Below are 20,260 nucleotides of genomic sequence, written 5' to 3' on the forward strand. Positions count from 1 at the left end.
AGTGGCAGCGATGTGGGAGGCCGGAGGTTTATGGGTTAATAGGTTCATTTAGTGGTGGCAATGTGGGAGGCCGGAGGTTTAGGGGTTAATAATTTTATTATAGTGGCGGCAATGTGGGGGGTGGTGGATTAGGGGTTATTAGGTTTATTTAATAGTCGCGATGTGGGTGGGCGGCAGATAAGCAGTTAATAGGTTTATTTAATAGTCGCAATGTGGGAGGGAGGCAGATTAGGGGTTAATACGTTTAATATAGTGTTTGCGATGGGGGAGGGCAGCGGTTTAGGGGTAATAGGTAGTTTATGGGTGTTAGTGTACTTTGTAACACTTTAGTTATGAGTTTTGTGAAACATTTTTGTTGCACAAAACTCATAACTACTGGTCTCAGATGGCAGAATAGATTGTGTCAGTATAGAGCATAATGCAAGCTTTTTAGCCTCAACGCACAACCTGTAATACCGGCGCTATGAATATCCCACACAAAAACGTAATTTTTTTGAGTGCGGAATGGACGTTGCGTTACAGTCTAAAATGCTTGCGGTATAGCTACACCAACACGACTCGTAATATGCGTTCCTGGCCATTAAGCTGAAATTGCCATTTTTTCAGCGTTAAAAGCCTTAACGCAAAACTCGTAATCTACCTTTATGTGAAAAATCCACATTAGTATATTAATACATTTCTTTTTTTCATTTAAAACCATGTTACAGTTTCTTTACTAAACCTCCTCACTTACCATTCTGTAAAACTTGTATGTGTTAGAATTGAACTAGGAGTATTAATGCTATGAGTAATGCATTTTGAACATAAGTTTATGCATCCTACATTTAGCCACCAATCAGCTGGCGCTACCCAGGATGCTGAACAAAAAATGGGCCGGCTACAATGCTTACTTTCCTGCTTTTTAAAATAAAGACACCAAGAGAACAAAGATAATTTGATAATAGGAGTAAATTAGAAAGTTGCTTAAAATTGCTGCTCTATCTGAATCATGAAATAAAATTGGGTTTTGTTTCCCTTTCAGATACTTAAGATTTCTAATAACTTGAATATTTTTTATCTTGGGGACAAAGCAAAATAGGAGAGTTTATGAGAATAATATTTTTATTAGATAGTGTTATTGTGATTGTAACTGTACTTTTTATTATAATTTAGATGTGTTTTGTGCCACTTTTGTGTCTCGCGTAACAGTTAACCAGAGCTCTCAAGTAGTGATCTAGAAGCGTTTTAAATTCAATTGCGCATGATCACAATAAACCCCCTTTTCAGTCAAACACAACAGTTAGCGTGCCACTCGTAATCTAGCCCATAATAGCACATGATAGTGTTTGGTATTTATTTAATCTTTTTCAAACTATTTTTCATAGCTTTTAAAACATCTTTATTTCTCAGGCTATAAACCAGCGGATTTACCATGGGAACCACGCCAGTGTAAATCATGGAGAGCAGTTTATCTATTTCCAGAGAATTTTCTGACTTAGGTTTCATATTCAAGCTAATAGAAGTTCCGTAAAGGAGTACAACAACTGTGAGATGGGAGGAGCAGCTGGAGAAGGTCTTCAGTCTTCCAGATGATGATCGGATCTTTAGGATGGTGGCTATGATATAGATATAGGAAATCATTATAAGTATAAATGGTAACAGACCAATTATTGTGCCTTCTAATGGTATAAACAAATTAATAATATATGTGATGTCACTACAAGAAAGCTTCAGTAATATTATTACATCACAGAAGAAATTATTGATTACTTTTTTACAGAAGGTTAAATTAGACAAAATCAAAAAGTAAGCAGATGCATTCAGTAGGCCAACAAACCAACATACAGTGATCAATAGAACACACACTGTTTTGCTCATAATAAGAGGATAATGCAGTGGGATACAAATGGCCACATAGCGGTCATAAGCCATGGAGGTTAGCAGGAAAAATTCTGTATCAATGCAGAATACAAATAGAAATATCTGTGTAATGCAGCCTGAGAACGTTATGCTGGTGTCACCTGTGATAGTGATGGCCAACAGCTTTGGTAAAATAGCAGATACGAACATGATGTCTTGTACTGATAAACTGCACAGGAATAAATACATCGGTGTTTGCAGCTGGGACACCAGAGATACAAGTGTGACAATAGTGACGTTTCCGAGTACAGCCAGTAAATACATAAGCAAAGTCCCAACGAAAACCACAAGTTGTCCTTTTGTAGATAAATTAAATGTCTCTAGATAGAATTCTGCCAATACTGTGTGGTTTTTCATAGTCTCACTTGTGTTTTTATCTAGGAGAAGAAAATAAAACATATTTACATCTTAGTGATATTTTGAGCTAATTGATGATGTCTCATATTGGTTTTCTAATGTTTCCTGAAAAATAAAAAAAAAACAGAACTGCTTACACATTTGTTCTATGTATGTTGTTTTGGTTACTGGTAGGTTGAATACATTTCTTTCCTCTAAAATGTTTTTGTTGCATATAGAACAGACTGCAGGGAGCCTATGGTTTTCTAGCAATAGTTATGAAGGGAAGAAACTTAACTCACAATATCATACAAATCCTCTCACATATTCTACAATATTTCCACTTCTCACCAAATAAGGGCCAGATTACATATGCGGCGCAGGCTTCATCTTAACTGCTGAAACCTGAGGCCCCCGTAATTTCCCCTCACACATCGGGGAATCACATAAACTGCCGTAAGTCGGATAAACTAGCAATATCCAGAAATGTGCATAAATACACATTTCTGGAGTCGCCAATGATCTATGGCACGTTAGAAACTGCGGCGCTTAAGAAAATAAAAAAAATCTTAAATCTCCCGTAAAAGTCTAACACGCCTCCTGAAAAAAAAAACAAGGTGTAAAACCCCCTTTATCCGCAATCCCCTACATCACAACTAATAATAAAAGTATTAACCCCTAAACCAACAACCCCAGACAACACAATATGCCTAATTAAACTATTAACCCCTAATCCACCATTCACTCACATTGCGGTCACCCTAATATGCATTAACCCCTAACCCGCCATTCACCCACATCGCAATTAACCTAATTAAACTATTAACCCCTAATTCGCCATTAATCCACATTGCAATTAACTTAATTAATCTATTAACCCCTAAACCACTAAACCCCCACAACGCAATTAACCTATTTAAATTACTAAGCCTCATAAACTAACACCCTCTAAATTAACCGCAATTACCTAAATTAAAAAATGCTAAGTTGCAATTAAAATAAAAAAACTACTTTAAAAATAAAAATTCAAAAATTAAAATGAATCTAAAATTACAAAAAAAATAAAAAAATCTAACATCTGAAAAAAAAGAAAGAACACAGAGGCGCCAATATGGCCTTGTGACGTCTGTATAAAGGGTTATTCAGTATGTTACTCACAAAAGAAAAGCACCAAATGGTGCAGATGGAACAAACTGGATCAATAGCAGTGACCCAGCTCACTGTGTGCCAGCATTCAAGCACTCGACCAAATAGTCAGCAGGCAAGGTGTGTGTATCTGTCAATGATAGCTACCATAGCCTAGTACAGTGGGGATAGGCAATGAAATAACACTTAGTGATTGCACTTACAAGATGTAGCGCACCTCCGGGTACAGTAAAGGCAAGATGGGACCTCTCAGTCACATAGTAGACTGTGCTTAGACGTTTGTCAGGATCCTCTTAGCACCATACGAAAAAAGGGCCCAGATAAACCCCAGAAGACAGCAATTGTATCATAAAAGCATATACATGTATTTAAAAACAAAAGAACGCGTTTCTTAGCCCTTCAAAGGCTGTTTCCTCAGGCTATACAATGACAAGAATAATGAAAAAATGGATACACTTGCTATTTAAACCCTTCCTGGTCCTACAATAGGGTAATAAGTACAAACCCACCCCCCTAAAACCTCCAATGGTCTGTGTGCAAATATCTATTGATAGAAGAACAGCACCTGACCTCTGCTCAGCTGCAAGTTAATTTTACTAATAGTATCACCATAGTGCTAAGATCACCCTGTCTCATATAAACACAGGCAATGCATGAACCTGTCTGTAGTGTGTAACTGGGGCCATTCCTAAATCTCATGGTAAAAATATGGTAAAATAGAAAATATGTGCTTGGTTCAACATACACACTAATACAGTAAAATAAGTGCAGCACATCAGAGGAGCTCCCTCTGCAAAAATGCCAGACCCTTCAAGTCAAACAATAAACAACTGGGTCTATCCCATATGTGTACAAGGGAAATCACAGATATCTGAATTAACGAGTGAATCCCATAAAATATATATTGAAAGCAAACAAACCAATTAGGGATTTAGAACGTCTATAACCTTTTTGATCCACTCTGAGTGGTTATATGTGTCAAGCATTTACGGCTCTGAGTAGCTTAACAAGTATGTCACAGGGGTTTGTATGTTCCTAGCCTATCCAGAGTGACTATATGGGCGTGCAAGAGATATGACGACAAAACGTCACCTCCTACTTGCAGCCGCTTGGCATTGAGCACACAGATGATGTGAAATCGCATCACCTGTACATGTTATAATCTTCATTATTGTGACATATGAATGTGGCAGTTTCTTTCTCTACTATTAAGAAAGTCTCAACCATATGGAGAATTTAACTCACGAGTGATCTGCTACAAGTCCCGCCCCCAGAGGTGCACAAACCTCCTAGCTGGAATAAAAACCACTAAAAATACTCTCATAATGAGGCCACTATTTCTGCGAGAAGCACCTATTTTCAGTTAATATAAATATCTCCCAATTGGTATATAAACCTATTAGATAAAGTGAATCTGTGATAATCCAAATATATTCCTGCTTAGCCATATGATACAATATGTTAAATTTATATAGAGAAAAACAATAACAAAAAAATGATCCCACTAATAAGTGACCAGTGATGCAATCTATATAATAAAATAATAATATAATAATCTGCTAGCAGGTAGTGACTTATAAATATACGTGAAATAAATTTGGTGATAATGATCGATATATTAAGAAAAAAATCATAATTATCTAAAAAAAATTATATAATCTACAAACAGTATGCACCGTGGCATCCTAAAAGAATGGTGTATAGTGATACTAGAAGAATACTTGTACTGTATGGTCTATAATATAATATACCGTAGTACACGTCATATGTGTCAAGGAATTAATAATATATTAGAAAAGGAAATACTTAGAGTGACATTAACACAAAAAAAAAGAAAATTGTATTTGGCGGGGTACCAAAATATAATGATCTAGTGTCGGGTGCCCTCAATATAATAGTGATAATATGTGATAATATGTACCCTAGAGAAAATGAAACTAAAATCTCTAATATACTGAATATTATCATATGAGACCTAATGTTAGTACCATTAGTGATAATGCTATCCAACCCTAACAGGATATGGAATCAAAAATAATAACCAGATGTGAAAAAGGTATAACGAGTAATTTATGTTACTCAAGTCCTTGTCTATTGCAGGGCATGTGTTATAATTAGTGTAACAACTAATATTTGGTGATAATATACCTGCATAGTGAATATCTTATTAACTTATATGTGAAAAAAGTCCTATACATTACTAAATGTTCACATGAGAGATATATATATATAGAAAAGAAATATATATATAAATAATATGAGTTGTATATTTAAGTGATAAAAGACAATGATGGGGAGTCACATCTTGTTGTCACTAACAGGCCCAAGATAAATAGTGACAAAGTCTCATATGTATATATATATATATATATATATATATGTATTAGTGATGTCACGAACCTAAAAGTTTGGGTTCGCGAACAGCGAACGCGAACTTCCCCAAAAGTTTGCGAACGGGCGAACCAGGCGAACCGCCATTGACTTCAATGGGCAGGTGAATTTTAAAACCCACAGGGACTCTTTCTTGCCACAGTAGTGATGGAAAAGTTGTTTCAAGGGGACTAACACCTGGACTGTGGCATGCCGGAGGGGGATCCATGGCAAAAACTCCCATGGAAAATTACATAGCTGATGCAGAGTCTGGTTTTAAGCCATAAAGGGCATAAATCACCTAACATTCCTAAATTGTTTGGAATAACGTGCTTTAAAACATCAGGTATGATGTTGTATCGATCAGGTATTGTAAGGGTTACGCCCGCTTCACAGTGACAGACCAAACTCCCACAGCAGGTACAACATCATCATCATCACACCGTACGTCCATGTGTGTAATGCTGCCTGACTGAGACATATCCCTGTTATCTACATCCTCTGGCAATAATGGTTGCGCATCACTCATTTCTTCCAACTGATGTGTAAATAACTCCTCTGACAGATCAAGTGAAGCGGTTGTGGTGCTAGTGTTGGTGGTGGCCGCAGGCGGGTGAGTGGTAACTTGAGAGGTGCCCGAAGCTAAGCTGGAGGAGGATGGTGCATCAAGGTTCTGAGCGGAAGCTGTAGAAGATTGGGTGTCCTGTGTTAGCCAGTCAACTATGTCCTCAGAAATGTTCGAGTTCAGGGTACGTGGCCTCTGAACACTGGGCATTATTCTAGGGCCAAAGGGAATCACAGCACCACAAACACGACGGCCCCTGCGGGGTGGCCTGCCTCTGCCTGTCTATGCGTGCAAGCTACTGTGACAACAGATATGAGTAGCACTGTGAACTGGCAGAAGTTGGCAGAGTAGACGCTGTAGGCCTGACACACACGCTTGCAGACAACTAACTGCTATTCAATCTATTACAGTCAAAATTGTATTTTTTTTTTTAAATGTACACTACTATTACACCAGATATGAGTTGCACTGGGGTGACACTGTGCCATGGCAGGCAGGCCCTGAAACGCACACGTGTGAAGGAAACTGACTGCTATTATTTAACACAGTCAAAATTGTATTTTTTTTTTTAAATGTACACTACTATTACACCAGATATGAGTTGCACTGGGGTGACACTGTGCCATGGCAGGCAGGCCCTGAAACGCACACGTGTGAAGGAAACTGACTGCTATTATTTAACACAGTAAAAAAGTGTTTTTTTTTTAAATCTACACTACTGTTACACCAGATATGAGTTGCACTGGGGTGACACTGTGCCATGGCAGGCAGGCCCTGAAACGCACACGTGTGAAGGAAACTGACTGCTTTTATTTAACACAGTCAAAAAAGTGTTGTTTTTTTTAAATCTACACTACTGTTACACCAGATATGAGTTGCACTGGGGTGACACTGTGCCCTGGCAGGCAGGCCGGAACTGAAACGCACACGTGTGAAGTAAACTGACTGCTATTATTTAACACAGTCAAAAAAGTGTTGTTTTTTTTAAATCTACACTACTGTTACACCAGATATGAGTGGCACTGGGGTGACACTGTGCCCTGGCAGGCAGGCCCTGAAACGCACACGTGTGAAGGAAACTGACTGCTATTATTTAACAGTCAAAAAAGTTTTTTTTTTAAATCTACACTACTGTTACACCAGATATGAGTTGCACTGGGGTGACACTGTGCCCTGGCAGGCAGGCCCTGAAACGCACACGTGTGAATGAAACTGACTGCTATTATTTAACACAGTCAAAAAAGTGTTGTTTCTTTTTAAATCTACACTAATGTTACACCAGATATGAGTTGCACTGGGGTGACACTGTGCCCTGGCACTCACTGAAACGCACACGTGTGAAGGAAACTGACTGCTATTATTTAACACAGTCAAAAAAGTTTTTTTTTTAAATCTACACTACTGTTACACCAGATATGAATTGCACTGGGGTGATACTGTGCCCTGGCAGGCAGGCACTGAAACGCACACGTTTGAAGGAAACTGACTGCTGTTATTTAACACAGTCAAAAAAGTGTTTTTTTTTTTTAAATCTACACTACTGTTACACCAGATATGAGTGGTGGCACTGGGCAAGTGGGCACAGTATACACTGTGAGCCTGACACACGCTGGCAGGCAGGCTACTGCAATTAGATTGCACATGAAAAAAAAAAGCAGACTAATGTTCTAGCCCTAAAAAGGGCTTTTTGGGGTGCTGTCCTTACAGCAGAGATCAGATGAGTCCTTCAGGACTGTAGTGGACACTGAATACACTAGCCTAGCTATCAATTTCCCTATTAAATCAGCAGCAGCTACACTGTCCCTCCTCTCACTAAGAATGCAGCTGCCAAATGAATCTAAAATGGATGCTGTCCAGGAGGTAGGAGGGTCTGGGAGGGAGTGTCTGCCGCTGATTGGCTGTAATGTGTCTTCTGACTGTGAGGTAAAGGGTCAAAGTTTACTCAATGATGAAGAATAGGGGGCGGATTGAACATTTTGAGTACTCTAAATCATCAAATAAAAGCTGCCAGGTCCAGATTTTCATTCAGACCATTGGGTTGAAGGGTCAGTAATTTAGTGATCCAGTAGGATTCACGTCTCCTAAGTGTCATAAAGGCATTCACCTGAACTCTGGAGATAGACTCTTTTGGCAAGATGTTCATGGGGTTCTTGAGCATGCAATGGGCAGTAAGGCAATGGCTCGAGATGCTGTGAGACTTAGACTTGTTCTTTATGTTGGAAGCATGTTTGCCCCATCTTTTTTTTTACTTTGCGGCAGGTGCGGCCCACATATTGAGCCCCACATACACAATTGATCAGATAGATTACAAAGGATGATTCACTGGTCATGAAAGTTTTTTTTTTGTTTTTTTTTCAAAAGAGCTTTATTGAGAAAAGTACACTTACAGAAAACAACAAGTTCACTTGCAATGACAGACAATTTTTTTTTTTTGTCCTTCCATTGTTTCCAACATAAACAATTCTAATAGCAGCTATGCTTAACAGTCTGTGGGACTCCAATAACACGTGGGTCCCCATGCAGTAAATAGAGGAGAACAGCAATCTGCCAACAGTTGAGTGTCCTTTAAGATCAGGAGTAATGATTAGCTCTTCACTTACATTTTTCCAATTTTTTTCCAATAACTGACATGTCTTTTACAGTAAAGACATGATGCTTAAATGACAAATACATTCATAGACAATACAAGTCTAAGATATACAGATATATTAAATATTACCCGGTTTGCCGCTCAGTGCCTTTGTTCCAGCTTCCCTAACCTCCCGGTATATACACATTCAAGGGGGCTGGGAAGAATAGGTTATAGATGGGTAGAAGAAGGTAGAGCAAGGGAGGAGAGGGAAAGAGAAGGATATCAAGAGAGAAGAGGGGAGGGGAAGGATGGGAAGTATCAGGGGGAGGGGGGAGTGAGGAGAAGAAAAAAAAAAAAAAAAAAAGAAGCATAGGGTGTCCACCACTCCAGGACGGTCTTCTATTTTAAGCTACAGGACCAACTAATCTCTCTCCAGCCCGGCACCCTCCCACAATAATAGCATTTCTGTGTATGCTCCCAGAGTCACGGTCTTAACATAGTGATATTTCTCCAAAAGGAGAATATTTTGCAGGTTTTGTCTCCAGTCCGCGAGGGTAGGTATTTGGGGGGACTTCCAACGCTGAGGTATCAGGTTCTTAGCCCCCGACAGCATCAGCATTAGGAGGCTCTTTTTCACCCTATTTTCTATTTTGTTAGGAAAATGGAAAAGCAAGGTTTCCGGGAGTTTTGGAATGTCAATGTCAAGCAATTCCTGAATCTCCTGCCAGACGGAAGACCAAAAGTCCAGCAGGAGTGGGCAATCCCACCAGATATGTAGAATCGTACCTGTGCCACCCCACCCCCTCCAGCATTTCTCAGAGGCTCTCGGGTAGATTGTCTTAAGCCTAGACGGCGTAAGGTACCATCGGCTCAAGAATTTATAATGTGATTCCTGCATACGGGCAGAGACCGACAGTGTTTTTACGGCTCGGAAAATCCGTTGCCAATCCTCATTAGAGAGCTCAGAGCCCAGCTCCTTATGCCATGCTCTTGTGTAGTTTGGGAGGGGGCTGTCTCTCAGCTTTAGAAGTAGAGTATAGATGAGGGAGACCAAGTGCCCAGCCACATTACTTTGGATACATAGAGACTCAAAAGGGGAGGGGTCCCTCACCAGCTGCAGTTTGTATTTGTGGGTGTTGATAAAGTGACCTATCTGCAAGTAGGTAAACCATGTCAGGGAGAAGTCTGGGGAGTCTAGCATTATTTCGTCTTTCGTTTTTAGTCGCCCCCCATGGACAAAGCTGGATACCCGGTTAATAAAGAGGGTGCTCCGCTCCGAAGTCGCCCTGAACTGTAGAGGCAAGTCTGGGTTGAAAGTTTTTATATTATATGTCTCTCCATTGCTATGGGACGTAAAGGTGGAAACCTGATGCGAGATGTAAGAACACATAACACAGCGTCTCTTGCCACACTTAGATATTTTATGTCCATGGCCAGCCTTTCCTAGAAAACTAGGTTGTGATATCACCATTGTTTTAGATTTGTCTCTCACTATTTTACTAGGGGCTATTTTTCTTAAGTGCTTCTGTAGAATTCTATTTATCTCACGATAATTGGAGTTATATCTAGTAATAAAAAGGGGGGATTGGTGTCCTTAAATTCTTCCTTTTCTTTATTGGTCTTATGAAAATATTGTGTTCTATCCTCCTCCCTGACCCTAACTAGTTCTTTGTTAATCAGTTCATGAGGATACCCCTTCCCAAAAAAGCAGTACCCAAGCACCCTAGCCTGCTCATCATAATCCGCCAAGGTGGAGCAGTTTCTTCTAATTCTCCTAAATTGGCCATACGGCACATTGTTTTTCCAACTGCAATAGTGGTTACTATCATAGTGCACAGACCTCTGATACATCTCCTTTAGAGAGTATAATTCATCAAATAACCTCAGATATGCAAAGAGTTATTTTTCCCACTGTCTTTTATATTGTTAGCATTTTTTCTAATTGCCCACTTTAAAAATGGCCGATTTAACTATATCAACAACTTTTCAATAACGTCTGTAAAAATAGGGATGAATCAATTCATTTATCGTAACATACACTTCAATACATTTATAATAGACACGGAATTTATAAGCATGGACACTATACATTATACTATATTTTATTTTATACTAGCTGCATGAGCAATGTAAATCTTACAAATGATGAGACATGTAAACAGCAACACACACCCTGTATTGATTGGTCGAATAACCCGCATGTTAACAGCAACACACCCCCTGTATTGATTGGTCGAATAAACCTTTAAATTCTCTGAGTACTCTCAGCTGGTATAGTCTTGATAAAGGCCTCGCAGGCTGAAACACGTAAACCACAGCAGTAAATGACATACCAGCCCGAGTTTCTGTTAGATATACGGTGATCACACTTTCTAATTTTAACTTTGTCATTGTGTTTGTTTTGTACAGTATTTTTCTGTTGTTTTTCTACAGGTCTTTCTTCTTGTACATCTGGACCATTCTTCCCCACTTTGGATCCTTATAGGACAGAAATTGCAACTTTGAACTTTTTCATTGGGATACAACTTTTTCATTGGGACTCAATTTTTTTCATTGGGACATATATATTTTTTTTTCACTTTTGCAAACTTGGAATTTTCCATTAGAACATAGGACGTCTTTTGGGACACTTTTGTTGTACATTATGTTGTACTCTCTTTAGATTGGCCAATCTTTTTATCAGATTCTAGGTTTGATTCTATTTTAGTTTAATTATGCTTCTTTATCGTGGTTTGTTTTTAATGTATTAAATATATTCTTTTACCTTATTATATGTACTAGCCCCTTTGATTTTTTATGATCGGTAAGTATTCCATTTTGTCTCTCTTTTTTAGTACATGTTTATAATGCTGTTAGCTCCCACTTCATTATAGCTACCATTGTTGTTGCTGCTAACTATAGTTGATGTTGCTATTACTAGCCACGCATACTGTCATTTTTACTCTAATTTTTACTTTCATTTTTACTTTCGTTTTTCACCATCTATTATAAACAGTTCTTTTTGGATACATTTTGGCAATACACATTTATATATATATATATATATACAGTGAAACGGAACTGGATCCAACGGACGGACTCCGTTGTTTAGTAAGATCCAAGAATAGCCGGCACACAGGAGTTTTGTTCAGCAGTCTGATTTATTCAATAAGCAAGAAACCAGACGTTTCGGCTCTACCGTGAGCCTTTCTCAATCAAATAAATGGGCCATGAGTGAAAGCCCAAAACATGTAGCGCTGTAAATAACCATCCTTGCTTTTTTGCTTATATAAATTGTGTTAAATAACCCTGTATACAATATTTAGATACCATGTCTTTTGTAAATATACATCACTGTTGTGCTTGTTTTGGGCTTTCACTCATGGCCCATTTATTTTATTTTTCACAGACTAATCACGCCCATCGGGTGTTTTTCTGTACTCACTCATTTATGCATCTCCTTGGAGACCGGAGGTATTTGTTTACCCGGCGTTCCCTTGGATACCTGGGGCACAGACATTCCTATGCAGCGCGTTGGTGCGTGATGACGTCACGCTGCATCTGCGTGGAATCAGCTGTAACATAATGCTCAGGTTTGTTGATTGTGTGTGGGAAGGAGCAGCCCAGCCTTGCATGCAGATTGGCTCTCACTTGGGAATGGGTGGGTATTTAAGGTGTGGGTTTTGTGGTTTATATTATCCGGCCTGAATACCATTGAGAAAGGCTCACGGTAGAGCTGAAACGTCTGGTTTCTTGCTTATTGAATAAATCGGATTGCTGAACAAAACTCCTGTGTGCCGGCTGTTCTTGGATCTTACTAGACAACGGAGTCTGTCCATTGGATCCAGTTCCATTTCACTGTATGTACTGCTTTTGGCTGAGCACCAGGTGGCTGTGAATCTAGTGTGTGCCGTTTCCTTCAACCTATATATATATATATATATATATATATATATATATATATATATATATATCTTTTGTAACACATTTTTATTTTTACATTTGCAACATATTTTCAATTTTATATTTTTAACACATTTATGCAATTATATAACGCCTAGATTTAGAGTTCTGCATTAGCCATCCAAACCAGCGTTAGGGGGTCCTAACGCTGGTTTTGGCCACCCGCTGGTATTTAGAGTCAGTCAGGAAAGGGTCTAATGCTCACTTTCCAGCCGCGACTTTTCCATACCGCAGATCCCCTTATGTCAATTGCGTATCCTATCTTTTCAATGGGATCTTTCTAACACTGGTATTTAGAGTCTTGGCTGAAGTGAGCATTAGAACTCTAACGACAAGACTCCAGCCGCATAAAAAAGTCAGGAGTTAAGAGCTTTATGGGCTAACGCCGGTTCATAAAGCTCTTAACTACTGTGCTCTAAAGTACACTAACACCCATAAACTACCTATGTACCCCTAAACCCTATAATAAATTTTATTCACCCCTAATCTGCCCTCCCTAACATCGCCGACACCTAACTTCAAGTATTAACCCCTAATCTGCCGACCAGACCTCGCCGCTACTATAATAAATGTATTAACCCCTAAAGCTAAGTCTAACCCTAACACTAACACCCCCCTAAGTTAAATATAATTTTTATCTAACAAAATAAATTAACTCTTATTAAATAAATTAATCCTATTTAAAGCTAAATACTTACCTCTAAAATAAACCCTAATATAGCTACAATATAACAAATAATTATATTGTACCTATTTTAGGATCTATATTTATTTTATAGGCAACTTTGTATTTATTTTAACTAGGTACAATAGCTATTAAATAGTTAATAAAACTATTTAATAGCTACCTAGTTAAAATAACTAAAAAATTACCTGTAAAATAAATCCTAACCTGGGGGCGGAGCCATGCCACGCAGGCAGATGGCTGTGTTTTAGAGTTGCTCCTCAAACCCTCAGGCAAATATAGATCTAAAATGGCATAATTTCATTATTTTATAGCCCAAAAGCATTCCAAAGGAGGAACACTCATACAGCACTCCCTGCTATACCATCAAGTCTCTGCCGATGACAGAGACCCCATAACAATAAGGCAATCGGCCGCGACTAGATCTTAGGCTGCTAAGTACCCATCAAAGGAGGCGCAACGGTGCTGACATTATATACTACACACCGCTCCCTTGCACTGTTTGGAGGTGAGCGAGGGAAGCTATCGCTTACCGCACATCTACCTGGAGACACCACGGCTTCCTCGCACGGCTCTGGGGTAAGACCTGAAATCACTCACGCGGCCGCGCCGCACTACACTGCCTGAGGCCTAAGTGCGTCATCTTTCCTTAACGGCACTCCACGAGCTAACATAACAACCTTAGATGTGAAGAGGGGACTAGCGACTCTGTTATACTGACTCCCCATGCCAATTTTACAGTGTCACATTTAAGAAGGATACCTAAAAACTTGCCGAAGTAAAAAAGGCCTACTACTCAAACTAATCTCACAGTCTGCTGGGTACTTTCTTTCTTATCTCTGCTACCCTTACTGCACCAAAAATCTAATAACAATTTGACAGGGGGGAAGATCGCATCTAACATCAAGATCAAAATTAGATACACACCCTTACATTGTTTTTATCTTTTATTTTATTGAACTGGATTCTGCATGAGACCTGAGCTGACCCTCAGTTTGAAGAGAATAGAAAAGAAATAATCAAAAAAAAAAAAAAGAAATAAAGCTTTGCTTGAGTAGACTCCTGCCTGTCAGTATTGTGTTTTTCTACTGTTGGGACACAGCATTTATACCAATTTGAGACAAGTACATTGTTATAATGAAAAAGTGAATCTAGCCGCATTGATATAACATAACATACTTTTAGCAGCTGCACAAGAGGGGAAAAACAGGAGAAGGTGGGAGGAAAAAGAATAACAAAAATAAGAAGAAAAAAGAGGGTGAGAAATTTTTTTTTCCTTCTTTTTACCACGAGACTGAGTGATGCCTTGCAAAAAACAAGTTAAAATTGACAAAATTACAACCGCAAGCACATTAAATAAATACCTAAAACAAGTGGAACAGCCCTGCTCTCCAATAACTGATACTATAGAGACCAGCTTACTACACTCTGCTGCACAACAAAAAAGATCTTGACAAAATGGCTTCCCACAGTGATCGCATAACAAAGGAAGATCTAAAGCATTTATCCTCAAAAGAAGACATCAAAAATGCGGTCCAGGAGATGCGCACTCTTTTCAACGACCTTAGAAAAGATATCACATTACTAGATGCCAGGGTCTCGCAGGTTGAGACGACGCAACAAGAACAAGCAACATCAGTACAATCACTGAACACAGAACTCCAAGATAAAAATGAAGTTATACAACAATTGTCAGATAAGGTTGAAGACCTGGATAATAGAGGCCGCCAAAACAATTTACGCTTCAGAGGAGTCTCTGAATCGGTTCACCCACTGGCAATTGATGGCTACCTCCAAACTTTATTTCGAACCCTAAAAGACACTCCGTCAGCTCCAGATATAATGCTTGAACGTGCACACAGGGCACTCAGAGCCAAGCCGCCACCCAAAGCACCCCCCAGGGATATAATTGTTCGCTTCTTAAATTATAAAGACAAAGAAGAGATCCTCAAATTAGCCCGCCTTAAGAGCCCTATACACCATGCAGGTGAAGAAATTCAAATATTTTCAGACTTGTCACCTACTACTCTCCAAAAGAGAAGGGAGCTGAGCCACGTTACATCCAGATTGAGAGCACATAAAATCCAGTACCGCTGGGGCTTCCCGGTCTCATTAGTGGCCACACACCAGAACAAGACTGCAGTGTTCAATCCGGGAGCAGACCTGCAAGCCTTCTATACAAACCTCTCAATTGCTGAGTCTCGGCCTGGCCCGGAGACAACTCAGGGACACTCTTCTTCAAGCCCGTGATCAAAAATCAATTGATGCAGTAAACTTTCTATATTGAGGATGCAGTAACATTGCTTTAAGAATTACCCAAACAGTATCCTTTTTCATTTGTCTAAGCTTTTGGTAAAATCTCTGGTGCTTGAGACATTACCGAGCCACCTGGAATTAAGGGCCCATAGATAACTTAAGATGTGCCATAATGCCCTTTACATTAAGAATGTCCTAGACCAGAGATCCATGGACTTTTGAATTTGTTGCATTTAGATTATATAGAGTTAATTAATATAAGGTTTATAGTACTGATTTACTTGTTGGGAATAAGTTCAAATATTCCTATCAATAATTTAAGAGTGTTACCTCTTTTCCAAATAGCCTCTTCCCTTTCCTTTACATCCCCTTACTCATAACCTACCCTACCCCTCCCCTATTCCCCCATGTTTTTCCTTCCTACCCCCCTCCCCTGCCCCTTTCCCTTGCCAAATATTATATTATGCCAACTGTACAATTGCCCTCAAAGGAGTGGACTAAACCCACGCCGGAGGACACATATGAGTATATTGTTTAAATTAGCCTGAGGGTTACTACCCCGTCTGTATTTCTATTTTATTGTTACTGTTGAATGCCTATTTAGTATTTGACTGTACACTTTCCTTCTCTACTTCTTCATACCTTTAAATTATACTATATACACCCTCACTTACTCTCTTTCATCAAACTCCTTCTTTCTTTTATCCTTTAACAGCCCTACCCAACCCTCCTTTTACTTTAACCTCTAGACTTCTTACTCTTCCCACCCCCCTTTTTTTATTTTTTTTTCTCCCCCAGAATGAACCAACGAGCTAGTAGATTTGGTGCCCACACCCTAACATTGACCACGGTCAATGCCAAAGGATTAAATAATCCAGGTAAGAGATCCATCGTTTTTAGAGCTCTCAAAAATTTATACAGCCATGTTCTCTTCTTCCAAGAGACACATTTCCGTAGAGGGAGGGAGCCAAAATGGTTTAGCACACAATATCCGACTGCCTTTTTCGCCTCCAGTAGAGCTAAGAGGTGTGGGGTGGGTATACTGATACACCAATCGGTCCCACTGAAAAATTTACATGTTGAAAAAGACCCAGAGGGCAGATATCTGCTCATTACGGGTCTGCTATATGAACACCCTATCACTTTAGCCACATTGTACAGCCCGAATGCTGACCAGCATCTTTTCATGACTAAATTTTCTAAGATTCTCTTGGATCATGCGAAGGGCCCCGGTGTTTCTCTCTGGAGACTTTAATATCACTATGGTTGCACAATTGGATACATCAAACGGTGTGACTAGCACCTCACCCAAAATTATTAAATCGGTTACATCCACCATGACAAATTTACATTTACATGATGTCTGGCAGACACTACACCCAACCAACAAAGACTTCACCTTTTTCTCCTCCCCACACAACAAATATTCCCGTATAGACTATTTCTTCACCGACTCCAACGGGTTAGACATGATCACTGACTGCTCAATTGGACCGATCACATGGTCTGACCACGCCCCTGTTACCTGCTCAGTACAATGGCCCGACTTACCACCTACAACATACACTTGGAGACTAGACGACACCCTACTGAATGACCCCTTAATTAAAATTGACATACAAAACTCTCTGAATGATTACCTAGCTCATAATTGTCCCTCCCAAACCTCGCCTATAACTGTATGGGAAGCGCATAAATGCGTTATACGAGGTGAGTTTCTCAAACACCAGGCGAGACTTAACAGAAACCGCAGATTAAGACACACACAATTGCTCCAAAATGTTATTCAAATAGAAGAGAAACACAAAGGTGACCCTTCAGATTTAGATATTAAAATGAAACTAGAGAAAGCTAAATCTGATTTGAATGCACATTTGCGTGAGGCTTATCAGCGTAAGATGTTGCATTTAAAACAACAATACTATGAAGGAGGCAATAAACCCAGCAAATTGCTGGCTAGGGCGGTCCGAAGAAAACAACTTAAAACACATATACATTGGATACAAAACCCAGACGGGTCGGTATTAAAAGGTTCTAAGCAAATAGCTCATTCTTTTCATTCATTCTATCAGTCACTATACAACATCACACAATCACAGAGACCTGAAGACTCACACAGAGACATAATTGAGAGAGACCGTTTGATGATGCAATATTTAACCGCACTGAAATTGCCCCAACTAGATCCTGAACAAAGAGATAGCCTTAATAAATGCATTTCAGCAGATGAAATAACACAAGCTATTAAGGATTTCCCAAATGGGAAAAGCCCAGGCCCGGATGGTTTCTCCCCTAGGTATTATGAACTATTCGGTGGCACCTTGAGTCCTCTAATGCTCCAACTCTTCAATAACTTAATAGAACAGCCTACACTCTCTAGCTCAATGCTTGAAGCATATGTTACAGTTATCCCCAAACCCGGGAAACCCCCCATCTCTCCAGCTAATTTTAGGCCTATATCCTTATTAAATTTAGACATAAACATTCTAGCCAAAATTCTGGCGAACCGCCTCAATAGATTTTTACCGGGTCTCATCTCCTCCGACCAAGTTGGATTTGTGCCGGGAAGAGAGGCGCGGGATAATACCAATAAAGTGATCCAGTTGCTAAATTATGCGCAAACTGAGAAGGTGCCTATGGCGCTATTCTCGACCGACGCGGAGAAGGCCTTCGACCGGGTCGATTGGTCTTTTCTGCGTCAGGTTATGAGGACCATGAACTTTGGGGAACCCTTCCTGAACATGGTTTTCGCACTATACTCTTCTCCAAATGCACGAATCAGAATAAATGGAACAATATCAAATACATTTACAATATCAAACGGAACCCGACAAGGGTGTCCCCTGCCCCCTTTACTTTTTGCCCTCTCCATAGAAGCCCTAGCGCAGAAAGTCAGACTTTATCCAAATATCAAGGGTGTCCAGGTGGGTGATGTGGAGTATAAATAAGCGTTATACGCAGATGATGTCCTTTACACCCTCACTAATGTAGAAACATCCATTCCAGAGTTGCTAAAAGAGATTCGAGAATATGGTGAGTTATCTAACTTCCACCTAAACATCTCGAAGTCGGAGCTCCTTAATATTAATGCCCCAATAGAACAAATTCGATTCTTAGCAACCAATTACAATGTTCCCATAGCTAAATCCAAACTGAAATACCTTGGTATCTATCTATCAGCAAACTCCTCAGACTTATATAAACATAACTACCTCACATTACGTAGGGAAATAATTAATGATCTATCCTCCTGGAGAAATAAATCCTTATCTTGGTTAGGGAAAATTAGTTTAGTCAAGATGAACATTTTGCCACGCATTCTGTACATTATACAAACTGTACCTATACGCCTACCCACTGACTTCTTATCACAACTACATGGTTCCTTGGAGCGGTTTATCTGGACTGGAGTAAAACCCAGAATTCCAAAAAAAACATTATACCTTCCTAGAGACAAGGGAGGGCTGGGATTCCCTAATCTGGCCTTATATAGAAGAGCTATACTCCTTCAGAGATTGGTGGAGTGGTCGCACAACACATCTCAGAAACAATGGGTTAGACTGGATGGACAGATCCTCCATACCAACAACGTGGCATCCTACGCGTGGCTCCATGCTTCCAAACGCCCTAAACTCTTACACAAATATCATCTAACGTCAGAAACATTTCTAGAATGGGATAGATTACTTGCAACAAGCACACACATCTCGACAAGATCATCCCCAATGTTGCCGATTCTTGAAAACCCTGAGATTCCCTACTATGAATTGTGTAAACGTAAAATTGCACCACATAACCTGAGATTAGGAACACTACATTTCGCCCTCCATAACGGTAAATTACGTTCACAACAAGAATTGGTGGAAGTCCATGGAGAAGTTTTCTCCTCTTGGTTAAGATACCATCAGTTATCGCATTACTTGTCACACCATAACGAAAGGGAAAATTTTCTCAGAGACCTTACTCCCTTCGAAACACTTTGCACAGGGACCTCACCACCAAGACGGTTAATCTCAAAAATATATAAATTGCTTTTGACGCCACCAGATACTCCACTCCCTTCATTCACTAGAGCATGGAATAGAGATCTTAATTCTATTATTGAAGAGGATGATTGGCTTAAATCGTTTAAGTTAATTAGACGATCCTCTGTCTCAGCCACAGTTCAAGAAATACAAATTAAACTACTCTCTAGATGGTACTATACTCCACATAGACTCCATCAGATTTTTCCGACAGTCAAAGACACTTGCTGGAGAGGTTGCGGTAAACAGGGTACTCTTATTCATATCTGGTGGGAATGCCCCAAGTTGACTAATTACTGGACGTCAGTCCTGAAGGAGATATCCGAGAAACTGAATACACACATCCCCATATCTCCAGAAACTTTACTGTTCCTTCATCTTCCCGACACTAAGAGTAGTCACAGCTGGGCCCTTCTCCTGATTATGCTTACCGGTGCCAAGAGATTAATACCAAGGCTATGGAA

The 20,260-nt window shown here is 39.6% G+C and overlaps 1 protein-coding gene across 1 annotated transcript; it reads right to left on the bottom strand.

The window, feature by feature from the left end:
* Positions 1-1,332: 1,332 nt before the first annotated feature.
* On the bottom strand, positions 1,333-10,359 carry LOC128636689 (olfactory receptor 1496-like). Its single transcript, XM_053689676.1, has 2 exons — positions 9,675-10,359; positions 1,333-2,276 (listed from the first exon to the last, which is right to left on the bottom strand). Exons 1-2 carry the CDS (start codon positions 10,357-10,359, stop codon positions 1,333-1,335), a joined length of 1,629 nt encoding a protein of 542 aa, XP_053545651.1.
* Positions 10,360-20,260: the final 9,901 nt, after the last annotated feature.

This window comes from Bombina bombina, chromosome 7 (assembly GCF_027579735.1).
Source record: "Bombina bombina isolate aBomBom1 chromosome 7, aBomBom1.pri, whole genome shotgun sequence".
Lineage (NCBI taxonomy): Eukaryota > Metazoa > Chordata > Amphibia > Anura > Bombinatoridae > Bombina > Bombina bombina.

Excerpts from the sequence above, each read along its gene's own strand:
- LOC128636689 (XM_053689676.1), bottom strand. The coding sequence starts at position 10,359 with ATGGTGATATCACAACCTAGTTTTCTAGGAAAGGCTGGCCATGGACAT. Across the intron at positions 2,277-9,674 it reads GAGGGGGTGGGGTGGCACAG|ATAAAAACACAAGTGAGACT; the intron begins GTACGATTCTAC and ends TTCTTCTCCTAG.